The 20,082-nt window shown below is 42.2% G+C and overlaps 1 protein-coding gene across 2 annotated transcripts in view; it reads right to left on the reverse strand.

The window, feature by feature from the left end:
- The window catches only part of SERINC5 (serine incorporator 5), a 45,069-nt gene that overhangs the window by 12,845 nt on the left and 12,142 nt on the right, over window positions 1-20,082 (reverse strand). For both annotated transcript variants that reach the window (XM_081213028.1, XM_081213027.1), the window contains exons 2-4: window positions 9,264-9,431; window positions 5,039-5,217; window positions 3,137-3,219 (exon numbers count right to left, since the gene is read on the reverse strand). In XM_081213028.1, coding sequence (XP_081069154.1) covers window positions 3,137-3,219; window positions 5,039-5,217; window positions 9,264-9,431 — 430 coding nt within the window. The remainder of the gene's footprint in view (window positions 1-3,136; window positions 3,220-5,038; window positions 5,218-9,263; window positions 9,432-20,082) is intronic.

Here is a 20,082-nt window from a genome sequence, read left to right on the forward strand (position 1 = left end):
AGTTTTATTTAAAAGACATATAAGCACAAAGGAGGATATAAATATTACTCAAAATAAGGCAACTCAACAGCAAAATATTTCTCTTGCAGAGCTACCCAGAATTAAAACTATATTGGGTAGCACATACAAAACTGTATACTTAAGAATCTTTATTTAGACTTTCTATACTTAGAGCCGAAAGAAAGTGGAGCATAAGAGCCCCAAAGGGCCTTTATAAGACAACCCCAAACAGCAGTTTGTGGTTGAAACCAGATGTTTACCCCCAGATTCAAATTTAGATGCGTTTACTGTATTCCCACCAAAAGGGCAGATTCATAATTGTATGCACACTGTTCCTTAGCACTCCAAAACCACGCACAGCATATTTTTAATGAAAGAGAAGTGCAAACCAACATTAACATTTTGTTCAATATATAAATTATATGTGGGGACAATCTAATCAGCAACTGTTTTCTGTGCAAACCACACACAAAATCTCAGCAATGCAGCTTAGGTCCTCACATTTTAAAAAGTATTCAAATCAAAGAGCCAATTAAATGATATGCACATACAAAAGCATGCAAAAGTGGCTGCAAGACGGGGCTGTGTGTTACTCCATTGAGAATGCTCAGTGCAGCTAAGCTTCATTACAAGGCCTGGTAACATGTGCTCCGCCAACATAGAATCATAGAATCATAGAGTTGGAAGAGACCACAAGGGCCATCGAGTCCAACCCCCTGCCAAGCAGGAAACACCATCAGAGCACTCCTGACATATGGTTGTCAAGCCTCTGCTTAAAGACCTCCAAAGAAGGAGACTCCACCACACTCCTTGGCAGCAAATTCCACTGTCGAACAGCTCTTACATGATTAGTCTCTCTCCAGTTAGTGGACTGAAAAAGCAAGGAAGTGAATGGGAATGGAGCTGCAGACTTCAAAGTTGTCCTTCTTCATGTCTTGATTTTTCAAAAAGTGTCTCATCCTTTGGACAATTAATTAGATATCCCGCAATTGCATACAGCCTAAACTAGTTAATAAAAGCACCTTCTTATCTCTAAAGCCTTGGGATATTCTACATCATGCATTTTCCTCCTCCTAGACTTAGAGGATTTGGAGATTGCCATCTGCCAGCATTTCTGACAAACAACAAATAATCTTAATTGATAAGAACTGCTGTTCAGAGACAGGATCTTACAATAATGAAATGAAAGCTCTGCAAGAAATCTAATTTTGCACTACTAGACATTGTCAATTTGGAAACTAATGAAATTGTGGGAGACTTTAACTGAAATTGCTGCTGACTTTTAGCAGCGCTAGATCAGATGCAGTTTGGTTTAATTGTTCCACATGAAGAACAGAACAAATCACTGACTACTGCAAAGCAATGTAGTCCAGCTGTACTAATATGCTTAGACTGAGCTAATCATATCAGGCTTGACATACCAACAAGGTCTTTCACATTCCATAGTGAGTCATTGCTCCTGCATTCATTGGGAGTTTTGCTGCTTGAAAATATGCACCTAACACGTTGGGGGGGGGGGAATCAACCATATTTTCAAACAGCAATAAAGTGATGAAAGGTTTTCTGCCTCTTATAATAAACAACCACCCACACATGAAGTGGATAAATGCTGTATTTGTGTAGCCCTGATCTATGGCACTTTAAGTTAAGGAGAGAAGGAGCATCCTGCAGCTGCAAGTGCTCAACAGGGTATTTTTCTGAAGGGGGGAGGGATAAGCAAAACTTATTTGCTATGTTAAACATGCAGTTTGCACTTGCAGTTTCTAGAGAGCTATGGGAAGCATGGCTGGGGTTAGAGGGAGGTTAACCTTATCCCTCTTTGCTGCATTCACAATTCAAAGTTCCAACTCAACTGCCCTGAGAGGAAAGATGTTATCGGCATCAATTGCAGCTTCCCTACTGTGACAAACTGCAGCTTTATTTTGGTGCGGGAGAGTCTATTATTATTATTATTATTATTATTATTATTATTATTACCCAGCCACTCTGTGTGACTTTCAACAAAATATTAAAAATACATTAAAATACATTAGTCAAATTCTCCTCCACTGGGTTCTAGCATGAATCAGGTGGTCTCCCCACTCCTGCTGCCATACATCATTTAAAAAAATGCAGATGTGTTTAATGAATTATTGTATAGTTAGGCCCTTTAAAGTTTGGCTTTTTTCTGTTGCACAGTTGCCGGTAGGCTTGCAGGCCTGTTTCTCAGGCACAACCTTGAAAGGGATTCTGGTCACAGCCACATCATACATTTAATGGACTCTCGTACCACTTTAACAGTCATTGCTTTCCTCCAAAGAATTCTAGGACAGGGGGAGCCATGACTGTTAAAGTGGTATAATAGTGCATGAGCCTAACTTCATATGCTCCTGTCCAAACTCTTACATTTCACACACACAAACACTCTCCTTGTCTGTCTTGCATCTGCAGCGTGGACATCCAGCCCCTACTCCTGCCACTCTGCTCCTGCTTATCTCTTCCAAAAGTCAAGCAGATGAGAAAACACAGCACCATGCTTTAGCTGTTTCTCCCTCTCCCTCAAAAGGGCTGTGACAGATGTCATCCATAACCAATTTAGCATCTCTGGTTAAAAGTAAAGGGACCCCTGACCATTAGGTCCAGTCGCGGACAACTCTGGGGTTGCAGCGCTCATCTTGCTTTATTGACCGAGGGAGCTGGCGTACATGTGGCCAGCATGACTAAGCCGCTTCTGGCAAACCAGAGCAGCGCACGGAAACGCCATTTATCTTCCCACCAGAGCAGTACCTATTTATCTACTTGCACTTTGATGTGCTTTTGAACTGCTAGGTTGGCAGGAGCAGGGACCAAGCAACGGGAGCTCACCCCGTCGCGGGGATTTGAACCACTGATCTTCTGATCGGCAAGCCCTAGGCTCTGTGGTTTAACCCAGCATCTCTGGTTATCTGCTATCAGTTGATACTCAGCAGATCAGAGATAGAGGACCAGTGCCTACTAGAAGAAGCTCCCTAGACTCCAACCATCACCATCCCGAAACACTGGCCATGCTTGCTGGTGGTCATGGAAGCTGGAGTCCAGTAACACCAAGAAGGCCACAGGTTCACCATCCTTGTAATAGATGAAGAGAAAACACACACCATTCTTTTAAAGTTAGTACCTTTAAGAAAGGTATCCTGGTCGGGAATGAAAAAGGCTCCTGAGCACATGGCGGCCAAGACTAGAAGTTTAATGAACCAAAATCTGAAGAGGAAAAAACAAACACAGAGAATTTAATTTACTTAAGCTGTGAAAATCAGATAACCCATTCTAGGTTCATTGTTTATTAACCTGTACGAAGAGGGGTGGAGGTAACTTAAGCAATATCACCTCTCCTTATAAATACAAGGAAATGAAAAAGATATCGGCTGGTTTCTCACTTATTCTTGTGTTTCTTCTGCTACGCTCCCCAGTTCAAAGGATTTAAGAAGAGCCCTACTGGATCAGGCCAATGGCTCACTGGTCCAGCATCCTGTTCTCACAGTGGCCAGCCAAGTATGGGAAGCCCCATAGCAGGACTTGAGTGCAGGAACACTCTACCAACTTGTGCTTCCTAGCAACTGGTATTAAGGGACATATTAGTCTGACAGTGGAAGATGGAACATAGCCATTGTGTCTGTGTCTGAAGAGAGAACATATATGAGTTCCATCAAGATGGGGTTTAGAAAGAGACAGTGCAAACAGTGTATTCCCTAGTAGCTGTGTGGCTGCTATTTTTTGCAGTGTACCATAGAATCCGAAATAAGCACAAACAAACCAAAAGACACCACAGCTATTGCACTGTAAAAGGTGGCACACAATTGCACAGGAAAGCAAAATAAAATAAGGAAAGAGTCCTCATCACTATGAACACTGTCATTCAGACTTGAGTATCCATCCTGAATGAGACACACATGAGGTTTGTTATTTTTATAAATGCTTTACGAATGGTGCGTGTGTGATCTAATGAAAATGACAGGAAGTCAGTAAAGGAATCCATGCAAACATAGGAGGAGGAGAGGTGGGTATATATAGCACTGGAAAAGGAACTTCTGCTAGTATTGTTTATTCAGTGCTATGAATATGCTCAGGGTTTCTTTAAGAAATGGCAAAACCGCAAAGAGCTTTCAGCAGGAGAGGAGCGGTAGCTGGGTAAAGTGCAAAGCACATAAAACATTTCTAACCATCTTCCTGCTTTGCTCTGCTCCCCCTGAAGGAAGAGGAGACACTGGGCCATCCAGGGAGGATACTGGACCCACCCACCCCTAACTTGTAATAGCTGGCCTTGACACCAGACTTCTGGGTGGGGAGGTTAAATGGGGGGAAATGTTGGCTCGACGTGAATGATTTTTGGACTAGGGGGAGGTTGAGATTAGCCCATTCAGCCCAGACACAGAGGTCCAGCTCCGAGGGCCTTCTGGTGGTTCCCTCACTGTGAGGATTGAGGTTGCAGGGAACCAGGCAGAGGGCCTTCTCAGTAGTGGCACCTGCCCTGTGGAATACCCTCCCATCAGATGTCAAGGAAAGAAACAACTATCTGACTTTTGGTAGACATCTGAAGGCAGCCCTGTTTAGGGAAGTTTGATGTTTTATCATGTTTTTAATATTCTATTAGGAGTCACCCAGAGTGCCCAGATGGGTGGGGTATTAAATTAATATATTAATAATAATAATAATAATCTAAATTAGTGGGTAAGATTATTTCTTTGCTTATTAACTGCACATCATTAAGCCATATATATAGTAGCATATCGCTGGTATATTTATTTCCCCATGGATGTTATGTTATATGAAATATTATAGTATTATATTATTCCCACCCCCCTTTCTCCCTATGGTATTAATACATTGCATGTAAGTTGCTTAGAGACCTTTGAGTGACAAGCAATTAATAAGTTTAATAAATAAAATAAAATAATAATAATAAACATGGATGGGAAAAAAGCACTAAGCACTACGTATTTAGATTGTGAAGAAATCCAGCAGCTTAGAATAGTGAGTGTTTAAATTAGTGCAAAACAAAAAAGACAGCCATTTGGCTTACCCATTGTGCATGTATGCACGGCAACTTTTGCTGTTGTTGATTTTGATGGTGAGTAAGAAGAAGATGAAGAAGAAGCAGGCCATTCCAAAGCTCACTCGATAAACTGCAGAGTACCCCACCAGCTTCTCACATGAGTCACCTGCCTGAATATGTTGGCATAGTGTGCCATAAAAGGGAATCTGAAACAGGACAGTAAAGCAAATTTAGATATATGTGGTATGAAAACAACGACACCCAGTTCAAGAGACTTTCAGTTCATTAGGTGAAGTGACCAGAGATGCCAACCCAGAGTTCTGCTTAAATTTACCTTCAGACATTTGCCAGAGGATCAGAATTTCAAACAAAACTCCATATAGCGGTGCTATAAGATGTTTTGGGAGAGAAATATTGAGATATGCCAATTCTTTATTTAGAAATTAAGTTCCATGTTCTTTTGTGGAATAATTGTATTTTCCAAAAAAGGTATCCATTAACAACATGCCAGAAAGATTGACCATGACTACTTGTAACACTAAACCATATTTTAGTGCTACATGGATGATCCTGAACAAATCCAGGTAGGAAACTTGTGACCTTTCAGATATTGCTAGATTCAGCTCCTGTCATCTCTCACCATTCTTCATGCGGGTTTAGGCTGATGGAATTCGGTGGCATTTGGAGGGTCACAGACAGCTCACTCGTAATTTAGTGTTGTTTAGTTTATTTGTTTGAAATATTTCTGTATCACCTTTCATTGATAATACCAAGCTCACAACAACACACAGTAGTAAGAATAAAATATTTTTAAAAATTATTTTACAACAGAAAAAGTATCCCCACCCCAAAAAAATCCAACAACTCCCAACAGCATGAAATGCTTATTAGTTACAAAACTGTTACAGAAATAAAATACCAGAAAGGTGGGGAAAATTCCAGCTCTCGTTTACTCAATATTTGCTTTTGTGGCCGTGCTTTCGCTCATGGAAAAAGAACAGCCAGCTACGCATTCTGGTCTCAAGCTCACCACACGAATGTGGAGTTGTGCTCAGAAAACACATCTTACAAAGCAAGCTTCTGATCTGAAGCTCTATACTTCAGCTGTGTCCCCTATGAAGACTGGTTCCCACCCCTTCACAACCAAGGCAGCCTGAAAATAGAAGCACTGATATACAAATACAAGCATTTACAATAAAATAAAGGCCTCTCTATATCCTCATGTGTGTGGACTAACTGAACTTTTTATCACAGCTGAACAGAACACCATTAACACTCCCTTTTCCCTCTTATGAACAGAGCCAACTCTCCAAGAACCTCTTCCAAGGCTAAACCCAGCTTGCAGAGTTGGAAGAAAACAACGTATAGAAAAATATTTTAAATTAAACGGTCTCTGGATAAGGGAAAATATGCAAGATGTAGACTATGCCTGGTAGGAACATAATATAATTATTCTGAGATATAGGAAATACTTCCATTTGCTTATGCCAATAGCTCCAAACCTTGTCCAAGATCCAAAGAGCCATAAAATAAGCTCCGAATTCAGAATCACAGTGGTGTAATATGTAGGCTCATCCAGACTTGCTTTTGTGCCACATTTCTAGACACAGGTCCACACTTTGTCATTCCCTGTCGGAGTGCACTTTCTTTATGCCCAAACACTTTCCCCATGAAATACCACTCTTTACTGCTGAATCAGAGCAAATGGAAATGCACACAAAACCCAAATTGCCATTTGTTCTGATTCAGAGTTAAAGAGCATGTTTTTTGGAGGGGAAATGGCGGCAGGAGCAGGGAAGGGCAGAGCTATTGGACACAGATCAGTAAAGCATGGACCTCTGCCTATAAAGCAAGGGGCAAAAGCTAAGTGCGGATGAGACCTTTGAGTGTCTAACCAGGGCTAGAGAGTGCCAGGTTCAAATCTCCACTCAGTTGTAGGGCTAGCAAAACCACAAAATTTGGACTCTGGGCTTTGTCTAGAAAACATAAAGGGCAGAAAACCTAGAAATCATGTATCACCATCAAATGACTGCTTTGACTGATGAAAGTCTAAGGCCACTTCCACTAAGGGGTGAATTAAAGCAATTACAAAACTAAGGATGGAAGTCTATAAAAAGAAGGCAGTTTGGCAACTAAAGAATGAAGTCTCTACAAACTTGGCCAACATTATCAGTCCTTTGCTAAACTGCTGAGGAAGCATGTTACTCTACACTGTTTTGTTAAGGTCTGGAAACATTTAATAAACATTTTCCAGAACATCAGTCTTGAAACAGCAAACACTTTCATTTATAAAAATCAGACCAGAATACTGTAGCTGCCCAAGCCTGGTGTTTTCCATACCAATATGCAGTGATGAACATAACTACTAAAGATTTTCCAAAAGAAGAACTGCTTATGCCAGGGGTGGCCAACTTTTTTTGATCCAAGGACTGCACAAATCCTGGGTCAACCCTCCTGGGCTGAAATACCTCTCCTTCTCTTCCCACAGAAGAGTGGGAAGTGGGGGGGGGGGAGGGAGAGAGAGAGAGACTCTCCTAATCTGTGAAGAACAGCTAAAGAAGGGTAATTATTGCCTTCTCTCTGATCATATGATCAATATGACTGGGGAGAGAGCAACTTATATCCCCATCGGGATGCTGAGCTCCACTGACTTCAGCGCTGTGTCTGCTTTTATTTTTCTTAATAACTTTTTGCCATGAATAGTGGGTTCTTTTGTGGGAAGGGGGCAGAAAAAAATTTGCTTATGGTGGCTAGATCAAGACCCCACACTAGAGGTTAGCCAAGTCTGGAGACTGCAGAAAACTAAGCAAACAAAATCAAGTCAGAAGGAGGCGTGAAGAGTCAAAAGGGAGCTGTCACAACTACTCATAACTCCCTGCTGAAGGCCAGCCCCCCAATTCTGATCAAGTGGCAATGCCTCTGAAACTGAAAGGCAGATTCTGTGGTGTGCTTCTTGTTCTCTCTGCTTCGCAAACACACCTGCAAATAGGGTTGCTTATGCAATCAGGTCACTTTTGTCCCTGCTCTGTACAGAACAATGGCAGCAGTACAGTATTTGTTTCTTCCACAGTGGTACCTTGGGTTAAGAACTTAATTTGTTCCAGAAGTCCGTTCTTAACCTGAAACGGTTCTTAACCTGAGGTGCGCTTTTGCTAATGGGGCCTCCTGCTGCCGATGTGCTGCTGGTGCGCAATTTCCGTTCTTATCCTGGGGCAAAGTTCTTAACCTGGAGCAACACTTCCTGGTTAGCAGAGTTTGTAGCCCGAAGCGTCTGTAACCCAAAGCGTCTGAACCCAAGGTACCACTGTACAGGCAGCAAACATCAAAAGAAAATACCTCTGCAGAGTTTTCAGGCTTCTCTCTTCCCATCCCTACCTCATTGACATCTGCCATGCTTCTTACAATGATGCCTGAATTGTAATCAACTGTTTATCTGTGAGCCTTCCTTCCAGACAAGCATGAGGAAAACTGTAGCGATGATATTTGTATGGACTGTATTGTCTGCAGATTAGAGATTCACCCCCATGGTTATGTCAATCCTTCATATGCAGGATTGTGTCAGAGCTGTCTGTAACTGGCAGGCAATCTAATAATGCAATCATTTTCCAACTGAATGAATGGGAAGAGCAGTTGCATTAAAATCAGGATGGAGATGGAAAAAGGAGTGAGAAAACCAGAATTCAGTATTCCTCTCTGCAGAAGAGCAATTATTGCTTCTGGATCTGTTCTATTACACAATAAACTTGAGAGGCCCTTGTGTTTTCTACATGTTGCTGCAGAACATTAGAGGACGAGAAAGAGGCTAAGAGTTCCAACAAAGGACCTGCTTGAGTCACTTGTGTTCTCTCTTTTAAATCTGCCAAACACTCAAGTTTCAGAGAGCCGTAATCTTTTGCCTTCATACAAACAATTACCCTTTGTACTGTCCCTTCCTACTCCTCCTGGCTCTTCCTACTTCTCAGTTTTCAAAGCAAAACACAGGATGAAATCAACAGACAGTGAGCCTTTAACATTCTTAGGACAGTAGTGGGATTTTTTAAAAACAACACCAAGAACACTAAACATTTTAATGCTAATCTGGAACATACATCATGCAAATGATAGGGTCCAGCAATTTAATAATGATAGTTTCTCCACCCAAACCTCTGTCAGGAGCCAAATTTAACATGTGCTTTTTACTGGAAATGACACAGTCATCTTCATTCCATTTAGCACCTGCCCTCTCCTTCCTTAAAAAAAACCAGTTACTTACATGTGCTTTCATTTCTTTTGCTACCGTCTCCGACATCATGATGCAACAGATGAGAGTCACCAAGATGAAGTACAGTGCATACATAAAGCGGGTGCTAGTGGATTGCTTTATCTTTGGGCAGCATTTGCAGCAGAGTGAACACGGAGCAGTGCCACAACAGCAGGCCAACTAGAGGAAATCAATAATAATAATAAAAGGTTAACATTGTTATAATTTTTACATCAGCAAACACAGCTCATTGATCATTTACTATAATCCAGAGATGTGCACCAAGAGCTATGAAAGATTCCAATATTGCATATGGTGGAATGGGAGAGCAAACCTAATTGCTAGTGCAACTAGACTTTGATACTCTCCCCCTTCACCCCACTTGATCAGAGATGGAAACAAGGTTTTCCTATCCTCTTTGTTTACCCACTTTTTTTTTCCACAGGGAAAGGTGTAACTGGCATCTCCAAGTTCTAAACACATAGGCCAAACTATGCATTACGATGTCACCGATTTGGTGCCAAAAGCACCAAGGGTGGCCTTGAGGTCCCACACACAACTTGGGTTCAAAGTATCTGAAGGACCATTTGATCCCTTATACTCCAACCTTGATCACATAGAGCTTCTCTGGTGGGGCACTTCTGGTGGTTTGGTTAGCCTTCATTTTCACTAGGGATGGAGCCTTTAGTGTGGCAGGTCCTGCCCTGTGGAACTCCCTATCTGTAGTTGGGCAGGAATCATCCCTGCCTTCTTTCAGATGTCTTCTGAAAACTGTACTGTTTAGATAAGCCTCCGCAATCTGTTGCTTTTTAACCAACTAGTACCTACTGATGTTTTATGGGTGTTTATATACTATTGTTGTATTTTTAAAAAAATAATACCGAAAGCCGCCTTGATATATTTTATGAAAGTTTAGCCACATAAATGAATAAACCTTCCAGTCATAGTACAGTGGTACCTCAGGTTACATGCGCTTCAGGTTACAGACTCTGCTAACCCAGAAATAGTACCTCAGGTTAAGAACTTTGCTTCAGGATGAGAACAGAAATCGTGCTTCGGCGGCGCAGAAGCAGCGGGAGGCCCCATTAGCTAAAGTGGTGCTTCAGGTTAAGTACAGTTTCAGGTTAAGAACGGACCTCCGGAACGAATTAAGTACTTAACCCGAGGTACCACTGTATTATTATTGCCCTGCTTGGTCATGAGGTAGTGAAGGTGGTTAGCCCCCTTGGTCATGGGATAGCGATGGTGGTTAACTTTTCTCCTGAAAAGCAACTGAACTGAAAGAAGTTGAAAGAGTGACACTTTCTCACTTCCTCTTTCAGCTTTATGTGCTTTTCAGGGCTCTGTTTAGTTCTACTTGATCCAGCTTTGAACCACATACGTCAAAAAAGCAGTGTGTGTCCATGCGGGCACTTTCTCCTTCTGCCTCTATGTGTGTGAGAAACCCAAGAAAAGGGAGCAAGAAGAAGACAGCTCAGTCAGCAGAGCATGAGACTCTTAATCTCAGGATCGTGGGTTTGAGCCCCACCTTGAGCAAAAGATTTCTGCATTGCAGGGGGTTGGACTAGATGGCCATCTTGCTCCCTTCCAACTCTATGATTCTATGATTCCAAGTGACCAAATGGGATGTTATCCACGTCACCGGCTCAAAAATTCAAAATGTACCACTGGCCTTAAAAAAGCTGACAATTCCTGCTACATTAATGTAATGATTACCAACCACATTGTGGATGTCTCAAAATAAGTGAGGTTTTCTTTTTGGGGTGTATGTGTGAGGAGAGACTCATTTGCACTGCAGTGCTCAAGAAAAAAATGTTTAATTCTTTACAATCTGAGTAAAAATCAAATGTGTTTCCCCCAGTGTTAATGGCCACATTGTGGGGTAGGATTGCAAATGTGGAGGTAAGGCTTAAACCTCCCCTTCCCATTCATGAATATGCTGATGTCAAATGCTGCCTATGTATGCAAGGAATTTAATTTTGTAAAACCTACGACGAGATTGCTAATCATACCATTAATGTAACATGTAGGTTACATCTGCCCCTATCTTTTGTTAAAGCTTAAATCTCATTGACAGCCAAGATCTCACACATGCTCTTCTCAACCTCTCCATACCAAACTAAAGTTGCTCAGAGCCACAATTAGCTGCTGCAGTGGTCCATCATGGCTGACCCTGGTGTTTACTGATCATAGTAGTCCTTAGGGTCTGGCAGCGCCAGAGTGACAAGAGTCAGAAAGAAAAGTTCTGTAGGGAAATAATGCTTGGTGGTGGCAGCAAAATTTTGATAGGGGCACCTGATCAAATACATTCCAAATATTTTACAGATAGAATTATTTGTAAAAGAAAAATGGATTATGTTGTAGAAAGGCATCACACAAGCAAAACACAATATCAATTACTTCTGACAATGTTGAAAGCCAAGCCTTACAACTCAGACCCTTCCAGGCTTAAGAGTAAAGCTTTTTCCTATTTTTTTTACTCAGACAAAAACTCCCACCAATTCTATTTGTTTCCACTGAGTAAACAGGAACCTAGAGGCTTGGCCTTACTTCATGCCATCCAAAAACACGCAAGAATCGACTGAATAGCCTTACTGAACCATTATTAATTTACTACACACTGTGAAGCTTTTGTGACAGACTGAATGGTGAAGAGTTAGATCATCTTAACAAAAGAGCTCTGTTTCACTTAATATGGGAAAAAAAACACCAAATCAAACAAGCATGGGACATAAGAAAATTCAGTGCTAGCTGGCATACTGTATAAATTCTGACATTGAATAAGGTATGATAGGGAATGCAAAATATGAGGGATGTCGCTCGGTGATCATTCTAGACAAACACATCTGAACATTAAAAGCTAATATAAGAATATATTATCCCTTGCACTTTCTATATATAATTATCTCTTTAGCATATTTCACTGCAGAGCTGTGTCCTGGGGGTATGTCCCCTTTGTCATATGTTCATTGGCTCTCTCCATGTGGGTGGCAAATGAGTGTCATCAAAAAAGGTAGGAGACAATGTAAACTGGGCACTCACACAGAGGACTTATGTCACATGTGGCACTATCTATATCCTCAAAGGAAGAAGAGTGTGCCTTCGCCATTACCACACAAAAATTTGTTGTCCTGGTAAATGAACTATGCCAGAAGAAGACTGGTTTAAATATCACGACTGTCACTTTAAAATGTTCTGCATCAGGGGTAGGAAACCCATGGTCCACCCGATTTTGTTGATCTTTGGCCACGCTGGTTGAGGCTGATAAAAATTGTGAGTTTGGCAAGATCTCGAGAGCCACAGCCTTCCCATCCATGTTCAACTTGGTGGCTCTCATATGAAGATGCCCCACCACATTGGTTTGGCAAAGCTTTACTTTAGCATATCATGCTCCTGTTGAGTTCAACATGCAATAACAGCTTATCAGTCTGTGCAAAGCCAGGCGGTGAAACGGTCCCAGAAGGCCTGTAAACAGCATTTGGTCGTCAAGATAACCTGGTGCTAATTGGTCCATGCTGCAAGATCTGCTTGCTTTGAGAGCTTGGCCTAGGGAGTTGCGAGCTACCTGTGCAACATGGATGTCTGCCGCCTATTCCCTCATCTGAGGGAGGGATGGGAGGGAGTTGGGAAGAGACCACAAAGGCAGGTGTGATTAACTACTAGACTATAGCTGGCAGACTACCGTACATATGATGTTTCTGTGTAAGTAAAGCATGTAATGCTTGCCCGGGTATGGACAGCCATGACGCACTTGGTCATGGGGGGCCTGAGGTGCTTTGGCACCTGCAGTGAAACAGCCCTCTGCTACCCCCCCCCATGATGAGAGTGCAAACTCCACAAGGAGTCTCCCCAATCAGGCAGGTAAATCCTTTCTGAATCCCCAACCCCTCTCACTCGACAACAGGGCTTTTCATTGGCTACTCCCTTCAAGAGAAGCCAGTGCAAAACCATGCCACACTGCCAGGAGTGGAGAATCATCTCCTTGTCTGATGGCAAAGCTGGATGGTGGAATGCTTCCCCCTCTCACCAACTTGGCAGGAGGGGAGAAGCTCCACAGAGCTTTGCTGCTGGTCGCTCTATGCCCCTAGAGGCATAGAGGGAGACCAGGAGCAAAGCTGGTTCGCAGAACTGGGGTGATGCTCCTTGGAGACTGCTGCCTGAAGCAGCCACCTCATCCAGTCTCATGGGAAGGGGTTGGCTCTCCGCTTGCTGTTTTTGGAGTCTGTCCCAAGTCATAACAAAGAGGATCTCTGCATTGCATTATAAGTGAAGCTTTAGAACTGATCACTGGCACTTCGTTCATCCTCCCTGTAGCTAGGTCCTTTGGGCCTCTGTAAACCATCTGCCCAGATCCACATCTGGGCCTGTGGGGCAGATTACAGTCAAACCATAATCCTGCACTATGGAGGTTCTTCAAACTGCTATTGGTGGTCTGACATCCCCTGCTTTGTATACCATCTGTCCTGTTGAAGAATTTTGGAGAACTGAGCAGTTTGCCACATTGCTGTGACTTTTTGGTTGATCCTAATAAAAGTATTACCCAGCAGTTGACTTGGAAAGCCCCCCCCCCTTTCCCTCTTATAGACCAATAGAAGCAATGAACATTCTCAGAAGGACAGTATCAAAGGGAACGTATACTGTATTCTTATTTGGCTTAGGTACTTTTTTTTTTAAGCAAGAAACAGCTTTATTCTATTTGGCTTTTTGTGTTGAGCTCTCTTCTGAGGAGTATAAAGAAATACATTATGGAAAAAAAAGAAACTTTGCAGTAGAAGAAGTCACACCCAGTCGTTACTTTTTTTTTCTCAGTGAACACAGCAACTGGAATTTTGCCTTAAGCCTTCTTATCAACAATTTCAACAGGTGGGTATTTCTGTGTTTGCTGAAGTTGAATTCATCTCTCACCTACTTAAGAACTGACCGTCATCTCAGAATAACCATACAGTGGTACCTCGGGTTAAGTACTTAATTCATTCCGGAGGTCCATTCTTAACCTGAAACTGTTCTTAACCTGAAGCACCACTTTAGCTAATGGGGCCTCCTGCTGCTGCTGCGTCGCTGGAGCACAATTTCTGTTCTCATCCTGAAGCAAAGTTCTTAACCCGAGGTACTATTTCTGGGTTAGAGGAGTCTGTAACCTGAAGCATATGTAACCCAAGGTACCACTGTATATGCTAATAGAAAAAAGGGGCTTTCTAGTAAATGGCACTGCAATTCCCTTCATTCCTTGGTTTATTAAATTGTAATCTTGCAGGCAGGTGCATTAACCCAACCTGCTTTTTTCAAATAATAAAAATAAAAGTTGACTAAAGCTGCAGCACATTTCACACTATTGTCCTTACAAAATAATAATAATAATAATTTTTATACATGAAAAGATAAAAAAGAAACATTTCCACCAATCAAATACCAAAAGAATATACAAATGTGGCAGCAAGCTATTAACAAAGTCTATGAGCCCTTTTCAGGAGGTGATATCGGGTCCATAAGGTTGCAAAAATAAGAATAAAAATAATGATCGGCATACAAGCAGGGAAAGCTATAAAGTAAACAACATTTCTCACATCTGGCAATCTAGAGTGAGAGAAGGCTGTCCCCTCCTTAAGATGTAAAGGAAGTTGCCCTACTACTTCCAAGCATTTAATAACTAGTTGAACCAGTTACATTCACCCAGATACTTTCAAGTTATATTTATGTACTGAATCCATTATTTTTCCGATGAGAACCAACTTCCCTAAGTTTATTAGAATAATGCTAAGGTAAGGGCAAAATATAAGATGCTCTGCTAGTATCTTCCAATAAGCTTTTTTTAACCCTGTTCCACCCACAATGAACCTTCTGGCTCGCTTCTCATCATATGAAGACTGTAGGAGTAAGAGGGAAACTGTAAGGAAAGAGAATACTACGGTATATAGAATATTTATGCAAAGACGAAAGGAGTTGCAAGGTAACTATTTGATTACAACTGGAAGCCATTTAAGGAGAAAGCGATGCATTTTAGCTTTAAAGTCAGGCCTACTAACCGAGGAATTCCAGGAGGAGAAAAAAAAGATAGCTGTTGCATTTATATCCCACCTTTTCCTCCAAGATGCTCAAGGTGGCTTACATGGGTTTCCATATTATTCTCACAGCAACCCTGTGAGGCAAGTTAGGTTGAGAGTTGGTGACTGGCCCATAGTCACCTAGTGAGCTGCATGGCTGAGTGGGGATTTGAACTCTAGTCTCCCAGGTCCTATTCTGACACTCTACCACTATATTACTGGCTTTCTGCTCACATCTGAAGAAATCTATCTGAACTCCATGGAGAAAGGGTGGATACAAATACAATAGCAGCAACAAATTCTCTAAGAAATGTACAGTAAGTTTACAACATACAAAGGGGTTATGTTTCTGGGGATAGTGTATAGTCAAAACACATTGGGTGCTACAGTGAGTGGGATTGCTAAAGCCTCCCCCCCCCAGATGCCTTCCCCCCTTTTATTTTTATTTTTGCCAAGCACATAAAGTGGAATGCGCACAAATTTAATGTGTGTAAATTGCAGGCTTACTGTATTAAATACAGAAACATGAAAGAACTTCAAGTAAGTTACTGGCGTGCACTTTTTAAGCATACAGTTAAAATAGCTGGTTTATGTTCACATAAGGATTTAAATGTAAAAACATCTCAATTGAAGGATTAAGATTCCCCCCCCCTTTGCTCTCTCGGTTTCTTTTTAGTATTTGTTTCATAAAAGTTGAAGAAAAGCAGACAGCTAAACAGTAACAGTAAAAACTGGCACACTGATCCTAAACAGATTTGCTTGCAAGTCCCACTGACTTGCTTGCATTTGCTGCCTTAGTACAATTCTGTAAGCAAAGGCTAACACTCCACAGTATCAGACAATGCTTTTTACTGGAGCGCTTGCTGGGGTAATATTGATTGGCTGGTCCAGTCTCAGCTGTGAAGTGTTCCCAGGGGAACAACAGCAGAGCATTTATCTCCTTTATCCCGACAATGCCAGATTTTAAAATAAGATTTAAGGGGATTTTTGTGGCCTTTGGGTCAATAGTTTTAGGAGATCATAGGAATTCTAGTTATAACTGTAGCTGGCTAAATCCTGTCCCTACAGCATACGGAATATTTTTTAAAATACTAAGACTACATTTGCATACAATTCAAACATTTATCCATGCAATACCTCCCCTTAGTAACTGCTGTATTTCAGAGATGTAGCTTAATCTCTGAAGGGGTTTATCTTACGAAATAATATCCTTAACACAAGTAGTTGGAATGTATCAATTGTCAGTTAGATTTAGTAGTAGTTAGGTAGCCGTGTTGGTCTGCCATAGTCAAAATAAAAAAAATTCCTTCCAGTAGCACCTTAAAGACCAACTAAGTTAGTTCTTGGTATGAGCTTTCGTGTGCATGCACACTTCTTCAGATACATGCATGCACACGAAAGCTCATACCAAGAACTAACTTAGTTGGTCTTTAAGGTGCTACTGGAAGGAATTTTTTTTATTTTGACTATGGCAGACCAACACGGCTACCTATCTACTACTGGAACCATGGAAGGCACCACATTGAGCCGCATGAAATGGAAGTCCATCCGTATCTGAAGAAGTGTGCATGCACACGAAAGCTCATACCAAGAACTAACTTAGTTGGTCTTTAAGGTGCTACTGGAAGGAATTTTTTATATTTCAGCTAGATTTAGTAATGTAACTTTAGACTAAAGATAATCTTATTTGTCCATATTTGAATGGACTGACCTGCTCTCAGTTTGAAGTGATGAAGTCTTTTGTAGTTCTCACTCATTGGTTTTTGTTCCACCCCAGGCACTGAATATGCAATACCTAGGACAAGCCCAGACCATTCCCTGTCTTATATCACAACTCAGAAAACCATTCCTAAAATAGATTATGTTCCACAATCAATTTTACAGCCAAGTTCCTATAAAAGCACAGTCAACATTTAATGTGGAATTGGTTGAAACCCTGTTCCTTCAACTTTTAATGGCGATGATGGACACTAGGGAGAGGCATGTAATGTAATTTCAATTAATTGTGTTTATTAAGTTCTGTTCCTGTTGCTTGTGCTCAATATTCTAATTTATTTGATACTATTTTGCCTGGGTGAAGTTTACCTTTTCTTAAGGTTTATTGAGTGTAAAGATAAGCAAAGGTATTTCAAATACAAACCTTTTATGACAGACATAAAAGCTGCACCACTTAAGAACCCATTTTGCTCTTCACAGAGCAGCAAGCCCTAAACTTTTAAACTATAATGCACAGAGATAAGATAACTACATCTTCTAGATTATTTTTATTAATAGTTATACTGCAGGCTTTTCTGTACAGTAAAAAGGTAAAGGGACCCCTGACCATTAGGTCCACTCATGACCGACTCTGGGGTTGCGGCGCTCATCTTGCTTTATTGGCTGAGGGAACCGGCGTACAGCTTCTGGGTCATGTGGCCAGCATGACTAAGCCGCTTCTGGCGAACCAGAGCAGCGCACAAAAACGCCGTTTATCTTCCCACCAGAGCGGTACCTATTTATCTACTTGCACTTTGACGTGCTTTCGAACTGCTAGGTTGGCAGGAGAAGGGACCGAGCAACAGGAGCTCACCCCATCACAGGGATTCGAACCACCGACCTTCTGATTGGCAAGTCCTAGGCTCTGTGGTTTAACCCACAGCACCACCTGTGTCCCTTTTTCTGTACAGTACTAATCTTTTAAAACAGAAGTGGGGAACCTTCAAGCTGCAGGTCAGTCTTGCCCCACCAAGGGATCCAAATTGGACTGCAAAACCATTTCGCCTAAAGCATGGCCACTAATGACATCAGCTGATGTGTAGGAAGGTGGGGGTTAAAGTCTGCACTCAATGCACATGACTGGTGAATCAATCCCGCTCAGTTTGGCAAGATTCTATGCAAACCTCTTCCTGATTCAGGAAGGGATTTACATGCCTGTTAAAATGAAGGGGGGGGGGGAGGAAACCCTGTTTTAGCAACACTTTGAAACTGACATAATGGTGATGCAGGGCGACTAACAATGGGAGGCTCTGCCCACCTCTCACATCTGGCCCACAAGGCAGATCCAGCTAAGGATCTTGCCTGTGGAGCAGTGGCGTAGCGTGGGGGGTGCCAGGGGTGCCGGCCGCACCGGGCGCAACATCTGGGGGGGCGCGAGTCCAGAGGGAAGGGACAAGTTCCTTCCTCCGCTGGGCTCCCCGCCGCCACCGCCAGCCTTGCGCCCTAGCGCGCGCGCGCCCCCCGCCGTCGCTGTGGCTGCGCTCCGCTCACTGCTCGCAGGAGGAGCAGCCGCTGCAGCAGCGCCGACGCCGCCACCGACGCCTGGCCGGGCACGGGCAGCCTCTGCACCCTGCTGCCGCCGCCATCCCCTCGGCCCAGCCACAGGCGGCGGCTGCTTCTGCCTCCATCCTCCTCCGGGCAAGCAGCGTTGTTTGCGCGGCAGCGCCAGCGGCAACTCGCAGGTTAGGGGTTGGGGGGGCGCAAATTACTTGCCTTGCCCCGGGTTAGGGGGCGCAAATTACTTGCGTTGCCCCGGGTGCTGACAACTCACACTACGCCACTGCTGTGGAGTCCAAAAGGTTCCTTTATCCACACTTTAAAATGTTCATCCTCGGGCCTCAGAGCAAGATGCAGTAATTTTAGGGAGTGTAAACAATTAGAAGAATTACCAGATTCAGGAAACCCTTGAAAAACTGCTTGCAAAGGAAAGGGGAACTTTCCTTGCTGCTGATAGCACAGATGGCCTTTAAAACTATAGGACATCTATGACACACTAATGCGTCTTCAAAATTTAAGTACTAGTAGACTGTGTCTTTGTGTAGTATAAACACAGAACCAACGTTGTTGGTTTTTTAAAGAACCTTGAAGACTAGTTCTACAGTTTTGTTGTTTGCTGAAGACACACCTTTTTATCCTGGTCTTTGACACTTGTGATATATATATATATGTTTAGGACTTCCTTTAGGCGTGACTGTAATTTGTTTTGATATGTTTTTAATGCTGTATTTTATATTGTTATGGCCCACTGTGGGACCCTGTTACAACAGCAACACATTTATTATCACATAGCTTTCAGGCTTCCTCAAACTTGGCCCTTCAGATGTTTTGAGACCACAGTTCCCATCATCCCTGACCACTGGTTCTGTTAGGCCAAAAAATATCTGGAGGGCCGAATTTGAGGAAGCCTGGACTAGAATCTACTTAATCAAATGCTTGTGCCATATGTGTTGGTCTTTAAGATGCCACAAGACGGTTGGGTTTGCTGCAAGAGACTAATATGTCTACCCTTGTCTATTTTCCTTGTTACATTTTATCATAAAGCATTATTTCTACAAACAGAGTAGCTATGACAGAAGAAGAGGACCCAAGAAATCTGACAGGCATTTTAAAGTTTACTCTTTAAAGCTATATAAATCAGAATGAAATGTAAACATTGCTAAATGTAATATTAGGAGATCTGACAAGATCTCCAACACAGCACAGTCTCACCAACAACCTTGTCTTAGCATCACAGTGAAAGGCTGTCAGCATTTCATTTATATACAATGTGTTCTGAAAAGAAACAATTATAACTAACGTTTTCCACTGCAGCAGCTTTATTTAAAACAGAGGTCAACTTTTCAGTCTCAAGAGAATGCTACAGAAAATCCACATATAAAATTCTGTTTCCTGTGAAACGGGGCAGATGTTTTTATGTAAGCAAAAGCAAATCATAACTGTGCAGGACTAGCAAAGGGCCAGGATATAACCTATATGATGGCTGAGTACCCACAAAAAGAGAAGTTAGAAATCATTGAAATTAGGTCTGAGTTGCT

This window comes from Podarcis bocagei (assembly GCF_964188305.1).
Source record: "Podarcis bocagei genome assembly, chromosome: 11".
In the NCBI taxonomy this organism is placed as follows: Eukaryota; Metazoa; Chordata; class Lepidosauria; order Squamata; family Lacertidae; genus Podarcis; species Podarcis bocagei.